Source organism: Musca autumnalis, unplaced genomic scaffold, assembly GCF_047663935.1.
Source record: "Musca autumnalis isolate F117 unplaced genomic scaffold, ASM4766393v1 scaffold_1, whole genome shotgun sequence".
Classification (NCBI taxonomy): domain Eukaryota; kingdom Metazoa; phylum Arthropoda; class Insecta; order Diptera; family Muscidae; genus Musca; species Musca autumnalis.
The window spans coordinates 182,754,174-182,772,653 of NW_027411644.1; the positions used below are offsets into that span (position 1 = coordinate 182,754,174).

The 18,480-nt window shown below is 35.5% G+C and overlaps 1 protein-coding gene across 21 annotated transcripts in view; it reads right to left on the reverse strand.

Moving 5' to 3' along the window:
* Positions 1–371: 371 nt before the first annotated feature.
* The window catches only part of Orp8 (Oxysterol-binding protein-related protein 8), a 119,427-nt gene continuing 101,318 nt past the window's right edge, over positions 372–18,480 (reverse strand). For 11 of the 21 annotated variants that reach the window (XM_073959161.1, XM_073959157.1, XM_073959164.1 and 8 more), the window contains 7 exons: positions 16,770–17,001; positions 16,473–16,703; positions 5,913–6,085; positions 5,659–5,840; positions 4,729–5,593; positions 4,353–4,666; positions 372–1,514 (listed from right to left, as the gene is read on the reverse strand). In XM_073959161.1, the coding sequence (XP_073815262.1) occupies positions 1,277–1,514; positions 4,353–4,666; positions 4,729–5,593; positions 5,659–5,840; positions 5,913–6,085; positions 16,473–16,703; positions 16,770–17,001 (2,235 nt within the window). In that variant the 3' untranslated portion in view covers positions 372–1,276. Of the gene's footprint in view, positions 1,515–4,352; positions 4,667–4,728; positions 5,594–5,658; positions 5,841–5,912; positions 6,119–16,472; positions 16,704–16,769; positions 17,002–18,480 lie in introns of all 21 variants that reach the window. The other 10 variants (XM_073959159.1, XM_073959156.1, XM_073959162.1 and 7 more) reach the window with 1 other exon arrangement.

The following is an 18,480-nucleotide window of genomic DNA, read 5'->3' on the forward strand; positions in this document are numbered from 1 at the left end:
TTTATTTTACTTTCAAGAGTAATATTGTAATGAAATATTGAAAATATTACTATTTTTAAAAAACCGGTTAACCAACATTTTCGATAACCGATTTTTTCGTTTGATGAAAACCGGGTTCGGTTTTTAACGAAAAACCGGGTAACCGGTTCCGGTTTTGAACACCCTATAGCCAATTCCAAAATTTACAGAATTGTTTATTTTATACAATCATCACAAAAAAATGGAATTTACTTGTGAACATTTCCGTCCGATCATTTTTCACAACTTTCTTATAATTGAGACATTATGCCTTAAACGTATAAGTATCATAGTGTCTCCCTTCTTCTCGGGCCCCCTAATATACATTTAACACAATGAAAACACGGAATAAGTTCATTGGAATTGGAATTTATTAAAGAATTTGGAATTTTGTAACCGAATAAAATTATTATAACAGTGACTTTATACATAAGTTTTTGTTGTTTTTTCTTTGTTTGTCTGTGTTAATCTTAGAATGTACAATTCAAAAGATATATTAAATTCAAAGTGATTATTATTTAAAAAAATTGATTTTTAAACATTTGTTTAAGGTGCCAAGTGCTTATAAACTTTATATGTATTTTTAAATGGTACTGTTTTAATTTATTAGCTAAAACGAATGATAGCGAGGGGGAAAGAGAGAGCACTATAACAGGAAGTTGATACATTATAATATACATAATATGTATGTTAAATAAGGAAATGTACATAAAGAGGAATTTATGAAAGTATATACCTATAAAGGACAACAAATTACAAATCGTAGTTTAAAAACTTAATGCTTACATAAAGAGATATATTGAAAAACTAAATAAAATTTACAAAAAATATTTATAATACATAATTTGAAACAAGTATATATCTATAATAAATATGTATATAACATATTGTTGAAATTATATAAATACATATTATAATCAGTGTTCTTTTGTCAAAATCTAAACAATATTTTATTTTGAAACCACACACGTTTTTTAAGACTAAAATTATTAAAAATCATATTTTAGACATAACTTATGTTGTGAAAACTTCTTCAAGCTTAGGATTTAATGAAAAAATATATTTTCATTGTTTTTGTTGTTTTGTTTATAATATGCTTGTGTTTCTTTTTTTAATTTAGTTTTTTATAAACATTATTTTTATAGAATTAGTTTTAATTAATTTAAATAGTTTTATATTAAATACATGTTTGTATTTATGTATGTTTTTGTTTACCGAATAATTTATTATCTTAGTTAAATTTCCGTAATAATGTTAACTAGTATAAAAGCCACTTTAGGCAAAGGCTTACTAATAAAGCTGCAAATGCATAAGCTAAAGCTCGTATGACCAACGGCTGTGGTATGGATCGCGTTATCACACCCCATACAGATGATGAATGTTCATTATGATGTGGTGGTGCATATTGTAAACGCTCCAATTTGGTATTGATCTGAACTAGTTGACGTTTGTGATCGTCTAAAGCACTGTTTAACTGATCAACAGCTAACATTAATCTAAAAATAAAAACGAACAAATATAAAAGTTATTAATATATTACGAAATTTAATGAAGCATAAAAGTATGAAAATTTATCCCTAATGAGAGTGAAAAGAATTTGAAATATATCCTACATAATGATCAATATGAACGAACTGCAAAGGATGAGACGGTCGTCGCACAGTGGTTCGGAATCGTTTATCCTTGGTCAAAATTCTGTAACTTTTGAACGTTTCATAATAACACTATACAACAAAATTGAACTTTTTTTTAGAATTACAAGATTATGAAAGAGGACCGAAAAAAAGAAGACACGTGTATCGGCGTTTTAAAAGTTTACGTAGGGAAGTAACCTGAATAGGCGTGGCAAGTTCCGCTCATTTCTACAGGTTTTGATATATTCGACATCAGATTCCTTGGAATCCTTGCATTTTAGGTATAAAGTGTCTTTGGCAATATTAGGGACAACAATGCGGGGTATATTTTTATGAAAAAAATTAACCCTCATGCGAGTCACTAAAGGGGTCTTTTTGGTCCATTTTTTCAAAAAGTTTAAAAACTCCTTTAAAATTAGATCGTATCAAATCAAAATATTCCACAAAATTATTTGTCATAAAATTTTACTATAGGTCCCCGAATACACCAAAATTCTAAATCGTACTTAAACGCCAGGAATCTGCCAAAAGTAAAATCACGTTTTAGGGTTAATGCTGTACTTTATCTGAGTTTATTACGTTTTGTGCCACAAAACTTCATTCTAGACAGAAGACGTCAAAGACAAAAATATTCTATATAAAATTTCAGTATATGTCGCCAAATAAATGAAATATGTATTTACAATATATATCAAGAAAATATATACATCAAATTTGCCAACAAAACACCCAAATATTTTTTGAATAAATTTGTTTTGTTCTTTTTTCGGGTTGATGTATGAAAGTAACATCAAATTTAGACTATCCCCGCATTTTCACATACAATATCAGGAATCTATGACTTATCCTGATGACGTTATTTTAGTTTATTGTACTAAAATACGTAATTTTGCAAAGTCCGATCTGGGTTATCAATATTTTCCATATATATGTATATTCACCATAGATATTTCAAAAACAGTTTGGATCGAGCACGCATAATCTTCTGAAAGAATTTATTTAGAAAAAACATCAATAAAATATATTTTGTGACCGCAGATAACGAAAATGTGAATAACAACGGTAGAATATGGTCCTAAATCATATATGAAAAGCGAAAGCTCCTGGAGATGTTAAATATTATAGCTACTAATTTCTTTTTTTTAGAGACTCATAATGAAATTTGATTTGGAACATTTCTTCTTTTGGCACAATCCCCAAAAAGTGAAGTACTTTAGGAGATTTTGACTAAGAATGGAATAAATTTCAATTAAGATTCTTAAAGGTTAGCAAATAATTTCTACCTATAATATCTAAAGTAATTTTCTTAACAAAGTATTTTACTTAGATATATAGTTTGTTCTGGGACTTAGTCCCAATTTACATTAGGCGAGTTTACTTGCTGCAATTGTCAGTTTGATGGAGAGAGAGGTGAGGCATATGGTAACCCTTTGCCTCTCAGCCCCCTCTCTCACCTACAAACTGACAATTGCCGCAAGTAAACTCGCCTAATGTAAATTGGGACTTATAGTGAAATTTTGTGTAGAATATTTCTTCTTTTAACAACTTTCGTCTAAAACTAAATTTCATGTTACTTTCATGCATCAACCCGAAAAAAGAACAAAACAAATTTATTCAACAAATATTTGGGTGTTTTGTTGATTTGATACGATCTCATTTTAAAGGAGTTTTCAAACTTTTTTGAAAAAATGAACCAAAAAGACCCCCTTTTTTCATAAAAATATACCCCGCATTGTTGTCAGTAATATTCCCAAAGACACTTTATACCTAAAATGCAAGGATTCCAAGGAATCTGATGTCGAATATTTCAAAACCTGTAGAAATGGGCGGAACTTGTCACGCCTATTTAGGTTACTTCTCGACGTAAACTTTCAAAACGCCGGTACACGTGTCTTCTTTTTTTCGGTCCTCTTTCATAATCTTGTAATTATTTTTTGTGTTGTACAGTGTAATTATATTAAATTTTTGAGTTTTATTAATATTTTTCATTAAAATGTGATTGTTCTTAATATATTCCTATCTATTAAAAACGCTTAACCCTCAATAAATAAACTACAAAAAAAGAAAATATTTACAAAAAAAAAATTAAATAATTTATTTTTTTTTTAAAAATGTGATTTTTTTTAAATTAAAAAACACTCCTTGATTTTTCATAAAACTCACATACTATATACATATTTAACAAAGTTTATTTGTGTAAAGATGCTATAAATTATATGGCAAACGGTTTGGAAAAACACACATTTTTCCCATGTAATTTCAATTAATTTAAAAAGTGTTAAATGACGGAGCGGGACAAGAGAAAACTCGCAGGTATCTTTTGCGGATACGAAACATTGTTCCAGGTTGTTCCGAAAAAAAATCTAGTCTACTAAAGTTGGAATTTCACTATAATTTAGTAAGTGAGGAAAAAAATAAGCTCACTGTGTGTAAACGCTACGGTAATATATTTATAAAGTTAGAAATCCTGCCTACCTAAAAAACAATGAACATAATGTTTGTTATAGTTTTCGAGAAGTAGCCATTTATTGCTCTAGAAATTTTTCAAAAATTACGTACTTTCTAAAATTGAAGAAAATTGTCGTTTTTGGGAGTTTTTTGGTTTCCTTTGTTTCAATATGACTACTATCGAATCGCATACATATAGAAATTAACAATCGGTGTCGGAAAATGGGATTTTTGTGTGTTTTGTCTACTTACTTTCTGACAGTGTGTGATGAAACATCATTAAGATCTTCTTGGGACTGACTTGAATCCGAATTGTTTGGATCATTTGATGATAGCTTAGATAATTTCTTATTTTTACGTTTAGCCTTCATGATGGCCAACGATGATTGTCTTTGTTCAGAAGCACAATTTCGTATCATGTGCATTGGATCGACACTAACAATGCTTGCTGTTCGTACCATGGGTGCCTGATGACGGGTCTTGGTTAATACCTTATAATCCCATTCATATTGTTTGACATCGTTGCGTGGATCCCAAGGACGTAGATCGGCATATTTGTAGATCCACTGAAAATAAAAACAAATTTTTTAACTCCTTTTCTATTTTTTTTAGCTTGTCTATGACCCACCTTTCCTGTCATAATATCCTGTTGGAAATGCTTCGGTTCCCATTCGGTTAGCGTAGCCTTACGCTCTTTGGCAGCATTACGCTGGGATTCTTCCAAAACGGTTTTCTCTTCGGTAGCACCAACTTGATCATCTCGACTAATGGCAGCTGACACCAAATTCCACAAACGTTCAGATTCATTGGGAAACTGTGATTCAATTGGCACAACATAACGTTTCAAACGTTTCATCATTGTTTCTTTGCTAGCGGCAAATAGTATTGCATCTTCACCCGACTTGGTGTCTTTAATACGCATCTCAGCATCCCAGTGACCCGAAATTGTGGCTAGTGTCTCTTTACCCAAACGTATTTTACCCGCCACGACATTCGTACTATCTGCACCGCCCAAAAAAGGTTTCAGCTTGAATTCGAGTTCCGTCTTGTAGCCCGTATTCTCACATTCGATATTTATCTTGCCACCCAATTCCATAGATAACGTACCCATGAGAATACCTTTGCAATGGGCATAAGGTGTGGTTAGTGTATAACTTTCGCCTCGCGGCAAGAGAGTCAGCGTAGCCACACCCTCTAGCACTGCTGAAGTGCTATTGCCATAAAATTTCGATTTGGCCAAGATGGAACAACTAATGCAGAAACCTTCTTGGCGATTTGTAACATAAAATGCCGATATTGGTGGATGATGTGAGACCTGTTCAGCAATATAATAAGTGCGACTGCCATTTTCATGTTCCCAATAGCAGCGATAGGTTTCACCCAAAATGGGATTGTAGGGTTTTTTAAGACCTTTTGGTTTTTTGTAGAATCCAGAAAGATACCATTGGACAACAAGTTTCATGCGTGTGAATGGATCATCTTCAACAACAGCCCTGAAAGAGGAGAGAAAGAGAAAAAATTAAATCATATTCAAATAAACATGCTTCAATTGTCTTACCTTGACAGAATATCAGCATGATAATATGAATCGGCTAATTTATCCAAAAATGAACGTGGCTCCAATATAAATGTGGGCAACACCACCTTACTTAAATCCATACCTGGACGGACTTGCTTTACCAAACACCAAATTAAACTTTTATTCTCTTCAGCCAGCTCTTCAACTTGTTCACCGCTTGTCTAAAGGGAGCATAAAAAAGAAGGATAATGTTATTATATTTCATAACAGGAAGTTGGATTAGAAATAATTACCGCATTGATCTCCTCTTCCGGTGCTGGAATATAGGGTGTCTCCACAGGTTCTTCATTATCAATAACCTGCAATTGATTATCTACTGCATTTTCATTGCCATCGGAATCTGAATCGGTGTCTATGCCAGACATAACTCCAGCGGGTGCCTCTGTTTGACTGTCAGCATCCAAATCTAAGGGTAAATAAGTAAAAAGTCGAGAATCGACTTTTATAACATTAATTGTAAATATGACTAGCTTACAAATTGACACAATGGCAATTTTCACTACAAGGCGAACGAAATGAATACAACACATGAATTCGAATAAGTGAAGGTGTTTTGTATATATGTATTTATGTATATGATCTATATTATAAGAGTATTTGGTTAGTTTATGATGTCGAAACGGCTTGTATCGCTATATAACGTAACGTCATATACATATATGTCAAACATTTCCACTATTACCTGGACGCCTAAAAAAAGATATTCTTCGAAAGTCTTACGTAGCTGTTGGAGTGTATTCTTCAAGAAAGATGGTACCAAGTCATTAATCATGAATAAAAATTCAGTGTGGAATCGGCTACAGACAAGTATGCAAAGAATGAATATTTGACTCAATATGTATTGTCGGATAATGGACCAATGCAAAACAGTCCAATTTTGGCTTTGAAAACATCTAAATACCTCAGCAAAATATAGGGAAAATAGACTCTCAGTGCAGCATTTTGAAACGACCGACAACAGAGCTCTATTTCCTCTCTCAATAGTATTGGAATGACTTCATTTTTACTAAACGGATAGATATTACCCTCTGCTATCGTAATAAATATTTAAAAGTGCGTCAAATCCAATCTTCTTCTTCTTTATTTGCAGATCCGTTATTCGGATATAAGCGATCATACAATATTATATGTGTTACAATTTAATGTTTTATATTATGAAATTATTGACAGCTCTCGATTCTTAGCAGCATGTAATAAGTTTGTTTCATCCCTGTATCCTGTCCATTCTTGAATGTTTCTTAGCCAGTATGTCTCTCTTCTGCCTCTTGTTCTGTGTCCTTCTATGTTACATTTTATAATGGCTTGTATAAACTTGTATTTGTGATTCCTCATCAGATGTCCCAGGTATGCGGTTTTTCTTGATTTGACGGTGCTTAGAAGTTGTCTGTCCAATCCAATCCAATAGAACCCATCAAATATGGAAATTAAACCCTTTATTGAAAAGCTGGAATACCGAATTTTTGGGTAGTATATTCTTTACCAAGCAAAAAAGTATGCGAAATCGGGTTCACCGAGATAATAATGATTGGGAAGACATCCCCATTGACATCATTAGGAAATATTTAGTAGCCATTATTCTGAAAATCAGTAAAAGGGTTCCAGAAAGCTCAAACAAGTTCAACTAACACCATTCCAAAGGTCAGATTATGACATATTAATCTTAATTGTGTAAATTGCTGATGTTATATAAAAACACTAAACTCATAAATACCTCGCCCCAAAATCCTGATATCCTGATATCAAAAATTGGGAACCAGTACCCTTTGCGTGGAACATGCCGAGCCTTCATTTTGGGTAAACGAAGCTCATTAAAATGAATGTCCAATGTGTATAGACAACTTATTAAGGAACACAACTTTAGTAATTCTCCAAGAAACCATAGATTTGGTAATTTTTGCAATTCTTTTATTGTCACTCCAAGTAGTAGCAAATTCTTATTTTAGTCCGTATTTGTTATAAATCACAAAAAACCTTTTGTGTATTTTGACGGAATACAGTCAGTCAGGAATCCACAAAGGTAAGCACGCTTTATCTGGGGAAGTGGAGCAGATAGCGGGACGGCAAAAACCTTGAGAGCTTTGAGAATCAGGCAGTGGCCTCAAGAATAAATCTAAAGAAATGAAATTGGTTGCGCTTAAATTGAAAGATGGAAAAGCTCAAACAAGCTCCAGAAAGTTTTAGATGAATATTGCTGGGGTCATGTTAAAGCCTGAGGCTGAATACACTTTTATATCAATACGATAATACATAATAGTCGTAAGTGTTCGTTATTATGCATAAAAAAATCTCCATTAATGTTATTTATTGGTCTCAACAAAAACCAAACTAAGTGTTGTTGTTGTAACAGCATATGATATGTTTGTATGTAAATTTTTGCTAATCTGGCACTGGGTCTATCTCCAGTTGTAGTAATGTAGTTGTTTCGTTGGATTGTAACCAGCTATTGGAGTCAGTTGAATAGGTTTAAAAGGGCAGTTGAAAAGCTGCAGTGTATCGTGCGGGCCTGTGCAACATGCTAGACAGATGTTTTCTTCGGTGTCATCAATCCTTGTCCTATAAGAACTGGTACACCATGAGCGATGTTGAGCCAAAACTTCTCTGATTTGTTGTAGCAGCTGACGCTCCTCAGCTGCGATAAATTAGGGATGTTCTCCGAAGACCACATTCACATATGTGCGAGGTGTTCTCTCTTGTAACATTGGATCTTTCTTTCTAGATCATAAAGATCCCTCCTGATATGGCTGGTGATTAATATGGCTCTCACGTAACACCCGAGCAAGCACTGCAACGAAAGCATTTCGTTGTGTTGCTGTACTGGATGAAACGTTGTCTCTTCATGTAGATGGTCCACTGAAGGCATGAGGAGGCTCCCTGTTGCATTTCTCAGGGCGGCACACAGTGCGAAATATGGGCACTTTAGTGGAACTTTACTCATAACTTTTAATGTGAAGAACGTAGGTTACTAAAACTTTCCAAAAATATTTTTTAAAATTGATGGTCGTATGTGGATAAATATAGGCCACATAGACCTGCGGTTTCCTATAGCCCCCACATATCGGTGGTGACCGTTTGTACGTATTAGGTTCATTTTTCAACCGATTTTGCTGCAAATTGGTATATTGGGGTTTCAGTGGATAGAGAACATATGTACAAAATATTGTGAATATTTGTTCGCGTATAGGTATAGCCTCCATTGAGCGGTACCGACCAATATAACATATTTTAAAGATTCCAAGCACATTTACCAATCTATTTGTTTGCATTTTTGTATTTTATATTCTCCGTAGGTAGAAAACCGTTTTGCGAAATATTAGCAACGTATTTTCTCGTTTTGCTATAGCCCCAATATGAGGGACACCCCATTCCATTTGGGATATTTAAATGGTGTTAGGTAATTATTGCTATTCGAGTTTGGTTTACTTTAAAATTTGTCTTCATTGAATAGAAAATATTCTAAAAAACAATTCAGAGCATAGATCCTTGCTTTGGCCCTTCCCCCCATCCACATACGTTAGTAAATGAAAAAAAAATTTTTTTGAGATTTTTTATTTTTAGTATAGTGTCATTGAAATAACACAAATTTTACAAATTGAACGTTTCGATTGAGGATATGTTTATCTTATTACACGGTTCTGCAAATGAGTATATCACCTAAAAGCATCTGGTGCAACTATGCTTTGTTTTAGGTACTTAACGATGTCCTGAGAAAACTGCTCAAATTTGACCATTTTTTCTATAAAATGTGAATGAAATTCGCAAGAATAGCCATAAAACTATTAAAAGAAACATTTCTTAGTATTGGTGAACCCATTTTGGTACTAACGAAACCAACATTGACGTCTAATGCCGGTTCTTCTATCAAATTTATAGTTATATGAATATTCCAATGACTTTCTGAAAAAGTCACATATCTCGCAAACCTGCGCGAACCTGCAGCTAATTTTTGGTTTGTCTATAGAAAAATATCCTACATCTCAGAAAATGTGCGATTTATTCCGCAATTCACCACAATACATTAAAAAAACCTCCAACACTTATAAAAAAATAATTTTGTAGACTTTCAAAAAAGCACGAATAGCAACTACAACAAACTAAATTAGATATTACAAATCTATAAACGCCAAATAATCAAAAAATTGTCGAGAATTATAACAGCAACAAAAACTATAGTCAACTAACGTACAATTTGTTTGTATCACTTTATTACTTAAGCAAAGCTAGAAGCGATTTTTTAAGAAAATAAATCGGGGTAAATCGCAAAGCTAACTAGTCATGGAATTCTTAGCAATAGAATTAAAGAAGAACCTCATTAGTTATATGTACTTTAATTTTTGAGTAAAGTTCCACTAAATTTCCCATATTTCGCACTGTGCGGCATGCTGAAAGGTTTGAATATTTTTTCCATCGCGTTGCACTTATATTCGCGGACCATACTGGCGCACACAGAACGACCTTTCGCGTTATAAGTAGTCAACAAGGTTTCTTTCTCTTCACTCCATGTGTTGCCGCTTAGGGGAATTTGCCATTCTCCTACTAGGCTCGACTTCCCGGGTGGCGGATGGGAAGGGGGTCTCTGCGATGTGTAGTCGGAGCCGACCTAGGGCAACTAAAGCCGGACCCGGCCCCGGACATCCTTGGGGTCTTCGGAACCCTTGTGGGTAGAAAGAATAGGAGAAATAAAGTTACGGTTACTCGTTACAAGTGCATCAACATTAACCCCTAAAATAGATGACAACCCGGCAATTCAAATGGAACACTCCCGGCACATCTTGCTGTTTCAGTATTACCAGAGGGATTCCATTAGGGCCCCATCGCTTTGGATGATTTTGCGTTCCTGGTTACATTCGGAACATCATCCATTGTAAGTTGTGGTGGTTCATCCTCGGCAGGAATGTGACGTTGTACTCTTCTCTTCGCCCTGTCAATCCCGGAGTGCTCGACAAACTGTCGATTGCTATGACTTGCGCAATTCTTCGGATCAGTCAGCGTAACGTCACCACACGTGACTAAGGTCAAAACTCAGTTTGGGCCCCGTTAAAGAGATTTGAGCTCACCAAAAGCACTTATGGGAGTTTAATTCGAGAGGAAAGAAAGAAAGATATGCGATTTCATATTATTTTAGAATTCGTTAATATTAACGAGATAACATTAACCCGTGAGATTAATTTCAACGCCTTACATTAAAGTTCATAGTCCCAATTCTAGGCCACCGTTTTAGGTTCACTGACAACCTTGATTCGTTCAATATTTCATTGTTCCGATACCCTCCAAGCGTCTTAAGAGTTGCCCTGGGAAACATCTATGGTTTGACCTTTGATCGTATCGTATTGGTTGTCAAAAGAAAGTCGACAACAAGATTATAAATATAGATCTGCCTCTGTATATTATTCTCCAGGATTTGAACGATATAAAATTAGCATGCCTGGTATTTCTCGGCACCTAAGAATGGATTATCTGAAATATAGTTTCCCAAAGATATCTTCCGAGGCAAGGAAAATCCAATTTGTCGAGGCCTTAATTCAAATGTGATTCTGAAATCTTTTTATTAGGTCGAACTTGGTCTTTAGTCTTTTATCAGATATGACGTCAGGATGAGAAGAATGCCATGCTTCTTATGTGTCGAGGCCTTTAGGTCGAACTTGGTCTTAAGTCATTTATGTGTCGAGGCCTTTAAGGCGAGAACACAATGGATTTTTGTTGCTTATTTTTTCCGGCTCGCTTCAAAGCGCAAATGAGAAATTGTACTGTTTTCAATAGGACAGACCACTACGAAGCGAGGCTTCAGGCCACAAAGTTGCACATTTTTGAACTTTTGAATTATTCGCCTGGCTTAATTTTTGCAACATTTAGCAAGTCGATCAGCTGTTTTTGAATCATATGCTAATGGTCAGCAGCTCAATGTTTATCTGATTTTTTGTGAAAAAATACTATAAATATTACGATTCAGCTATATTTATTGATTATTTTATTAATATATTAATTATTTTATATTTATTTTTGCTTAAAATTGAAGAACTATTGCATTGCTTTGGAGTTCGTTTTTCTTTCATACATACATTGGCGCCAATGTTTTTGTTTTGGTAATCAACTGTTACCTTGCTAAAGTTTACTAAATGCTGTCTTTTTACTTTTTTCTCTATTTTCGTACCAAAGAGTTAAAATCTCTCTTACTCTCTGAAAAGAAGTTACTGAATAATTAGGTCTGTCTGGTTACTTTCACAGCAAGAATTGACCAGCAAGAACTTTCTCAGAGAGTAAGGTGTTTTTATTCTCTTTTGCTAGAAAATTGTAAAAAGTAAACAGACACCTTCCCAGCAAAAACCAGCAAGCAATCAGCTGACTTGCCAAAACAGAACAATTTGTTCGCCAATAAAGGAACCAAAGGAAGCAAACATGTTGTATTAAAATAGAAAAGAAATTGAACCAAAAAAGGATTTTTCCACTTTGCAAATGTTTTCTTCATAACATAAACCAACGAAAAATTAAAAACAGATGCTTGATTGTTTTCAGGAAGAAGAAGAGTTGCAAGGTGTTGCAAGAAGAAATTTGTCCAGAAAGAATTTGCAAACTCTCAGTGAAAGAACTGTCAAAATGTCTCTCTCGAATCGCTCTCTTTTGCTGGTTTTTTGTGTAAACAGACGACTTCCAGCAACAATTGGTACAAATTGTTGAAAATTTTAGAGTAACCAGACAAACCTATTATTACTGAAAAAGTAAAAAGACACAACTTTAAACACGTGCTTCGGAACTAATTATTTACGAACAATTCATATTAAACAAGTAAAAAAGTATCAGTCGGCTTTGCCGACAGAGATATACCCTCAGCCTGGGCAAATTGAAACACTTTTTTCACAAAAAACTTATGTATTTAGAGGGTTTCAAAATTTTGTCGTATGAACCGACAAAAATGTTGATTAGGATTAAAGTTCAAAATTTTTGCGGAAAAGGTACTTAAAGGAATGGACCGACATAGACCATGGGTGTGCCAAAGGGGGTTTTTACACCCTTCGGGCTGTTTTCTCAAGAAGTATGGACTTGCCCCTGAAATAACTTTTACCATCGTAATTGAGGCAGCGAATGTAAGTTGCTTCAACAAAAATCAAAGTGATTCAATAGCAGGTCTTAAAGTGAACTTTTGTGTGGGAGGTACGGGATGGAGTGGACAAATATAGTCCATATTCGAACCTGATCTATATCTGGTAGATATTATGAGAATGTGTAAAGTATGGACCAAATCGGTAACTTCCATCAAGAGTTATCGTGCGCACAATTTTTCCGAATATTTTTGAACTTTTGTGGGGTAGGTACCTGAAGGAGTGGACCGATATGGCTTATCTACGAACAGAAACTAAGTTTGGAAACAATATTACGAAGGCCAAATTTTGGCCGGAATCGGCATTTCTGTTCGAGAATTATCTTGCGCTTCCACCCATAAACATGGTGTCACAGAGTTTGTTTTTCAACTTTCAGGCTATTTTTCAGGAAGTATGGACTTGCGCCTGAGGAAACTTGTACCTTCGTATAGGGGACAGTGAATACAAGATGTTACAACAAAAACCAAGGCGATTCGTGAGCAGGTCCTAAACTGAACTTTTCCGAAATTTTGTGTGGGAGGTACTCGAAGGAGTTTACCGATTGAGTCCATATTGGAACCTCATCTAAGTGTGGTAGAATTTTATAATGTGCAAAGTAATGACCAAATCGGTTACTTCCTTCAAGAGTTATCGTACGCACAAATTTTCCGAACATTTTCGAACTTTTGTGGGGGAGGTACCGGAAGGAGTGGAGCGATATAATCCATCTTTGAACTTGAACTAAGTTTGAACAAAATATTACGAAAGCCAAATTTTGGACCGAATCGGCAGATCCGTTCGAGAGTTATCTTGCGCTCCAACCACTACACACGTATCATAGGGTTTTTTGTAACTTTCAGGCTATTTCCTCAGGAAGTATGGACTTGCCCCTAATGAAACTTACAGTGTCGTATAGAGGACAGCGAATACAACTTGCGTAAACAAAAATCAAAGCGATTCGAGACCAGGTCCTAAATTGAACTTTTCCGAAATTTTGTGTGGGTGGTACCCGAAGAAGTGGACCGATTGAGTCCATATTGAAACCTCATCTAAGTTTGGTGGAAATTACACGATGTGCAAAGTATAGACCAAATCGGTTATTCCCTACAAGAGTTATCGTGCGCATAAGTTTTGCGACGTTTTTTGAACATTTGTGGGGGAGGTACCTGAAGGAGTGGACCTATATGGCCCATCTTCGACCTTAAATCGAATCTGGACAAAATAATTCGATACCCAAAATTTGAGCCGAATCGATTGATCCGTTCGAGAGTTATCGTGCGCACCAGCCAGCCAGCCAGCCAGACAGACAGACGGACGGACATTGCTAGATTTACTCAAAATTGTCTGAAACGGATATCGTACAAACATACTTGGGCTCTAAAACCATTATTTCAATGAGGCACATTTTTGGTCGTATCAAAGTGTAAATACCCTCTTTAGCCTAAAGGCTGAGGGTATAAAAATTGAATTGTATTTGATACTAGCAGACCCCGGTCCGCGTTGCTGGCCCGCCGTAATTAGTTTTATATAAAGTCCATAACTAGTATTATGGACTTTATGCTTGACAATTCTAAAATATATATTTTCCACTTCACTACTTCGGTCCATTGTCAAACCGAGGAGGATTTTAAATTTATCAACAGATTTTGTCTGTAACCTTTCTAACCCTTATCTCTTATGGACTTTGATGCTGCTTAGGATTTATTATCGTCAACGTCCCATGTCTTTACAATAAAGCAGTCTAATTATAAAAGTTTAAAAAAATTAAAATCTAATTCTCCCGCTTATGGACCGTTGAACCTCACCATTTAAGGAAATTTGTTAATATATCGTTATTTTTGATCGGGGCGCAACCATCGCAATTTGCAAGCGATGCACTCATAAGTTTAGCAAATATAGCGATTAGAAAACAATAGGCCCCCGAAATTAGTTTACAAATATATAGCATTTTGGACCAAGGGACATTCCTGAACATTTTTTTAAAAATTTCATGAAATTAGGTTCAGTAGTTTTGGAAAAATATGTATTGAAATGTGTGGGAGTGGTAATCAGTTTTCTAGATATTACATATTTATTTTGGCTCCAAATCATAAGTTTGGCTTATATAGCATTTTAAAAGAAATAGGGTATAAGGGAAGTACCCCGGCCCTTCCGGAATTCAACTAAATTTGTAGCCTATTTTAACCGGGGGACATCCCTGTACTTTCCCTGGCAATTTCATGAAAATCGGTTCAGTAGTTTTTGTAGAAATGATAAAAATTGAAAATGTGTAATGGGTGTAAAAGTAGGCGTGGTTAAATTTTCTTTGCATAAAAACCCAAGTCGGGTTATGGCGCACATTCTACAGAAAGAATTATCGAAATCGGTCAACTGATGCCATTACCTACGAACGACATTTGATTTTTATTTATGTAGATATTGCAATAATTATGTTTATAGCGCCCATGAATTTTACCATTCGATGTGTGATACCAAGAAATAAGCGGCCTAATGAAGAAATAAGCTAAGATGGAAAATTAAGCTAAGAGCTGATTGTGTTCTCACCTTTAGAGACTAAAACAAGAATTATTGACTATGTTACCGATAAAGCTTTAGTCTGGAGCCATGAACTAGCATAAAACGTAAATGAGGATGTTTATAAATATACATATTACTAATTATTATTGTATAATGAAGATTATATAATCTTCGGTTATAGAAAGAGTCAAGAGGTGTAATTAGGCTCAAGGAAAAGTGTTTGTAGCGTACGAAGGTGTGCGAACAGTGCTCAATGAGCACCCTAACAAATGGGGATTAAAAAAAAACAAGATAAGTCTTTATTTAGCAATATGTGACTAATTTAAGAGTTCTAAGTTATCCTGCATTTCTGCAAGTTAACAATAGCCCAGCCTCCTTCTAAAAACATTCAGAGGAATGTGTTTGATTACAATACGTAAATGTTAGAGAGTCGAGCAAAGTCTATCCTTCTTAATTCTTCCAATTATGAATTGAGATTTGAAAATGTCATTAGCCATTACTAATAATGAATCAGCCGAACAAGCATAATACTTCTTTTTATTTGAATTGGAATTTCTTTTTCAAAATATACCCGGTGGTGCACTAACTGGTCTCGATGATCCATTTGAACTTAGCTGACGCATTGACATTATTGTTTTTAGATCCTCTTCGTCGGAAGAGGTTGTTGATGTTGATTTCCTTCTAATCGATCGCAGTGATGCCGATTTCAGCAATGTCCCTCTGCGTTTCTTTAAGAATTTCAAAGAGCTGTATGGACTTTTTTTGGGTGAATTTTCTACGCTAGAGACATCACTGACATCGATATTATTTTTGGATCGGCGTAGTTTTGGCAAATGTTTGGCCTTTTTCAATTGATGGGCATTTGAGGCCACTACACGTTCCCAATGGGTCACGGTTAAATAGAGTTGTTGTAATAGTGGTGTTTGTGAACGTGATGGATGATAAATGCTGGTATCAGTAGTACTACCACCTTCATCCATTATTGTTGGTACAGTGAGATATTGTTGTGACTTACGCAGTATTTTGGGAAACTTATCTTTGTCTTGGGATGTTGTTTTTTTTGGTTAAGTGTTAGTATTTTTGGGAGTTTTTTGTTGTTGTTGTGGAATTTAAAAAATTCAAAATTTAGTAAAAAGAATAATTTGCAAACTAATAACATCAGCAGAGTACAAACGTAAGTAAAGCGGGTAGGGAACAACTTACCTTGATCGTTGAAATGTTTTTCATAATCAGCTTCAGACCATTGAGTCTCGTGTGAAATTGAAGCCTCTATGGCACCTGGTTGTTGATTGGGACCGGGTGAGGAATTGGAACGCAGCAACAAACCTGAACATCTTAATGACAATTCTAAGGCATCCATCCAACATTTACCGGCTGCTTGACTGGGAGCTCTAAATATTAGATAAGCTGTTGGCAAAGGTTGGACCACGGCTCCTGTAATTCAATAAAATATTGAATTTTAAATTTTGTTTAATTATTGTTGTTAATTATTGAACATACCAATAGTTTCCTTGTCGGGACCCCTTGGTGCCCAAATGGATTGTTCCAATGGATGAAAGAGTTTAAAACAGAATCCATCCTTTTTGCTTGGCCTCTCAATTACTTGACATGATGTCAGCAATATTGTGCCGACCCAATGGCTACTTTTCACCTTTGGACTTTTATAAAGTAACAACAGTCCTGGCTTCAGGACACACCATAGCTTTGTCCATGATTTAAGCGTACCACGAACCTACAATTGAATGAGAAAAAAGACAATATGGTTTAAAATATGAGGAGAAAGAAATGAGAATGCCTGGAAGGCATAGATTAGGTTTGTAAATTGACTACACCTTCGTGTACCTCCCACACAAAATCTGGAAAAAAAGAGTCTAACAATCAAAGTTATTCTTGCGGTCCCTTTTACGACGGCGCATTTTTTGGGCAAGTCCATATTTCCTTAGATAATGGCACAAAAGTTCCAAAAAATCCGCGGGCATGAATTAAACTGTGTAGTACGTAAGATAACCCTCGAAGGGAGAAACCGATTTGGTACAAAAACATTGTACATCGTATTATTTCTTACAGATTCGGATTATGTCTGAACATTGACTACATTGGACCACTCTTACGGGTACCTCCCACACAAAGTTTGGAAAGAGTGAAGTTTAAGAGGTCGATTATGGATAGCAACCCAACTCCAGTTGAGTTGCCACCAACAAATTTAGTAACAGAAATTTTCATATCTGCATTGAAATGCATACTTTTTACAATTAAAACTTTGTTTGTAAATTTGACAAAAAATTGTGTCGTTTCACTTATTTTGATTGTATGATTTACTCTTCTGGCAACGTAAGACCATACTTCTTTAGAAATTGGCCCAAAAACTAAAAAACCGTATAGACGTATTGTGTTTACTTCTTTTCTTTAGGTCCGAGGCTGAGGGTATATCTCTGTAGGCACAGCTGACTGATAGTTTCTAACTTGTTTCCAAATGAATGACTTTTTTGGGTAGCATGCTTGCCTAAAAATTTGGGGGTTGGGCTTTTTATTGCCTCCTGACATGCCTGGGTGGGGAGGTCCTATCCACCATATGGTGATTAGGATGGCTCTCCCGGTAACACCCGAGCAAGTACTACAACGAAAGCATGCCATTATGTTGTTGTGCCTTAAGGATCTTTTTCTCCTCATGTAGATTGTGTACTGAGGACACCCTGTTACAGTTCTCAGGGCGGCGTTCTGACCGGTACGAATAATTTTCCGTCGCGTTGCATCCTTGTCTGGCTTCAGTATCGGGACCATCCTGTCCATTTCTCAGGCTTCGCGCACGATGTGTGTGGCTAGCGATAGGTTAAGAACCTCTGCTCTCACTTCGGGCATTCGACTTGTATATGAGGAGCGGCTGCAGCACTGATGATGTCTCGGAACATAATTTTTGCTACCCGAACATCAGAAGGTTTTGGCAAATCTCTGAATCGGTGATTAGTAAACTCTCTGAAACTAGACCAATAAGCTGACCCAGAGGAAACCACGGATTGCTAGGTCATTTGTCAGATCAGATGACACGATATCTGGTGAACTGTGATACTCTCCGCTAATTCTGTTAGGGGTGTCCTCATTGACCGTGCAAAACGTAGAGCTAGCAATTTGCTGACCCAGCACCATACCCCTCTGGCCATTGCCGAGGACCGAATGCTGCAACGCGTAATGAGCTGCAGTTGTTGTTAAGCTT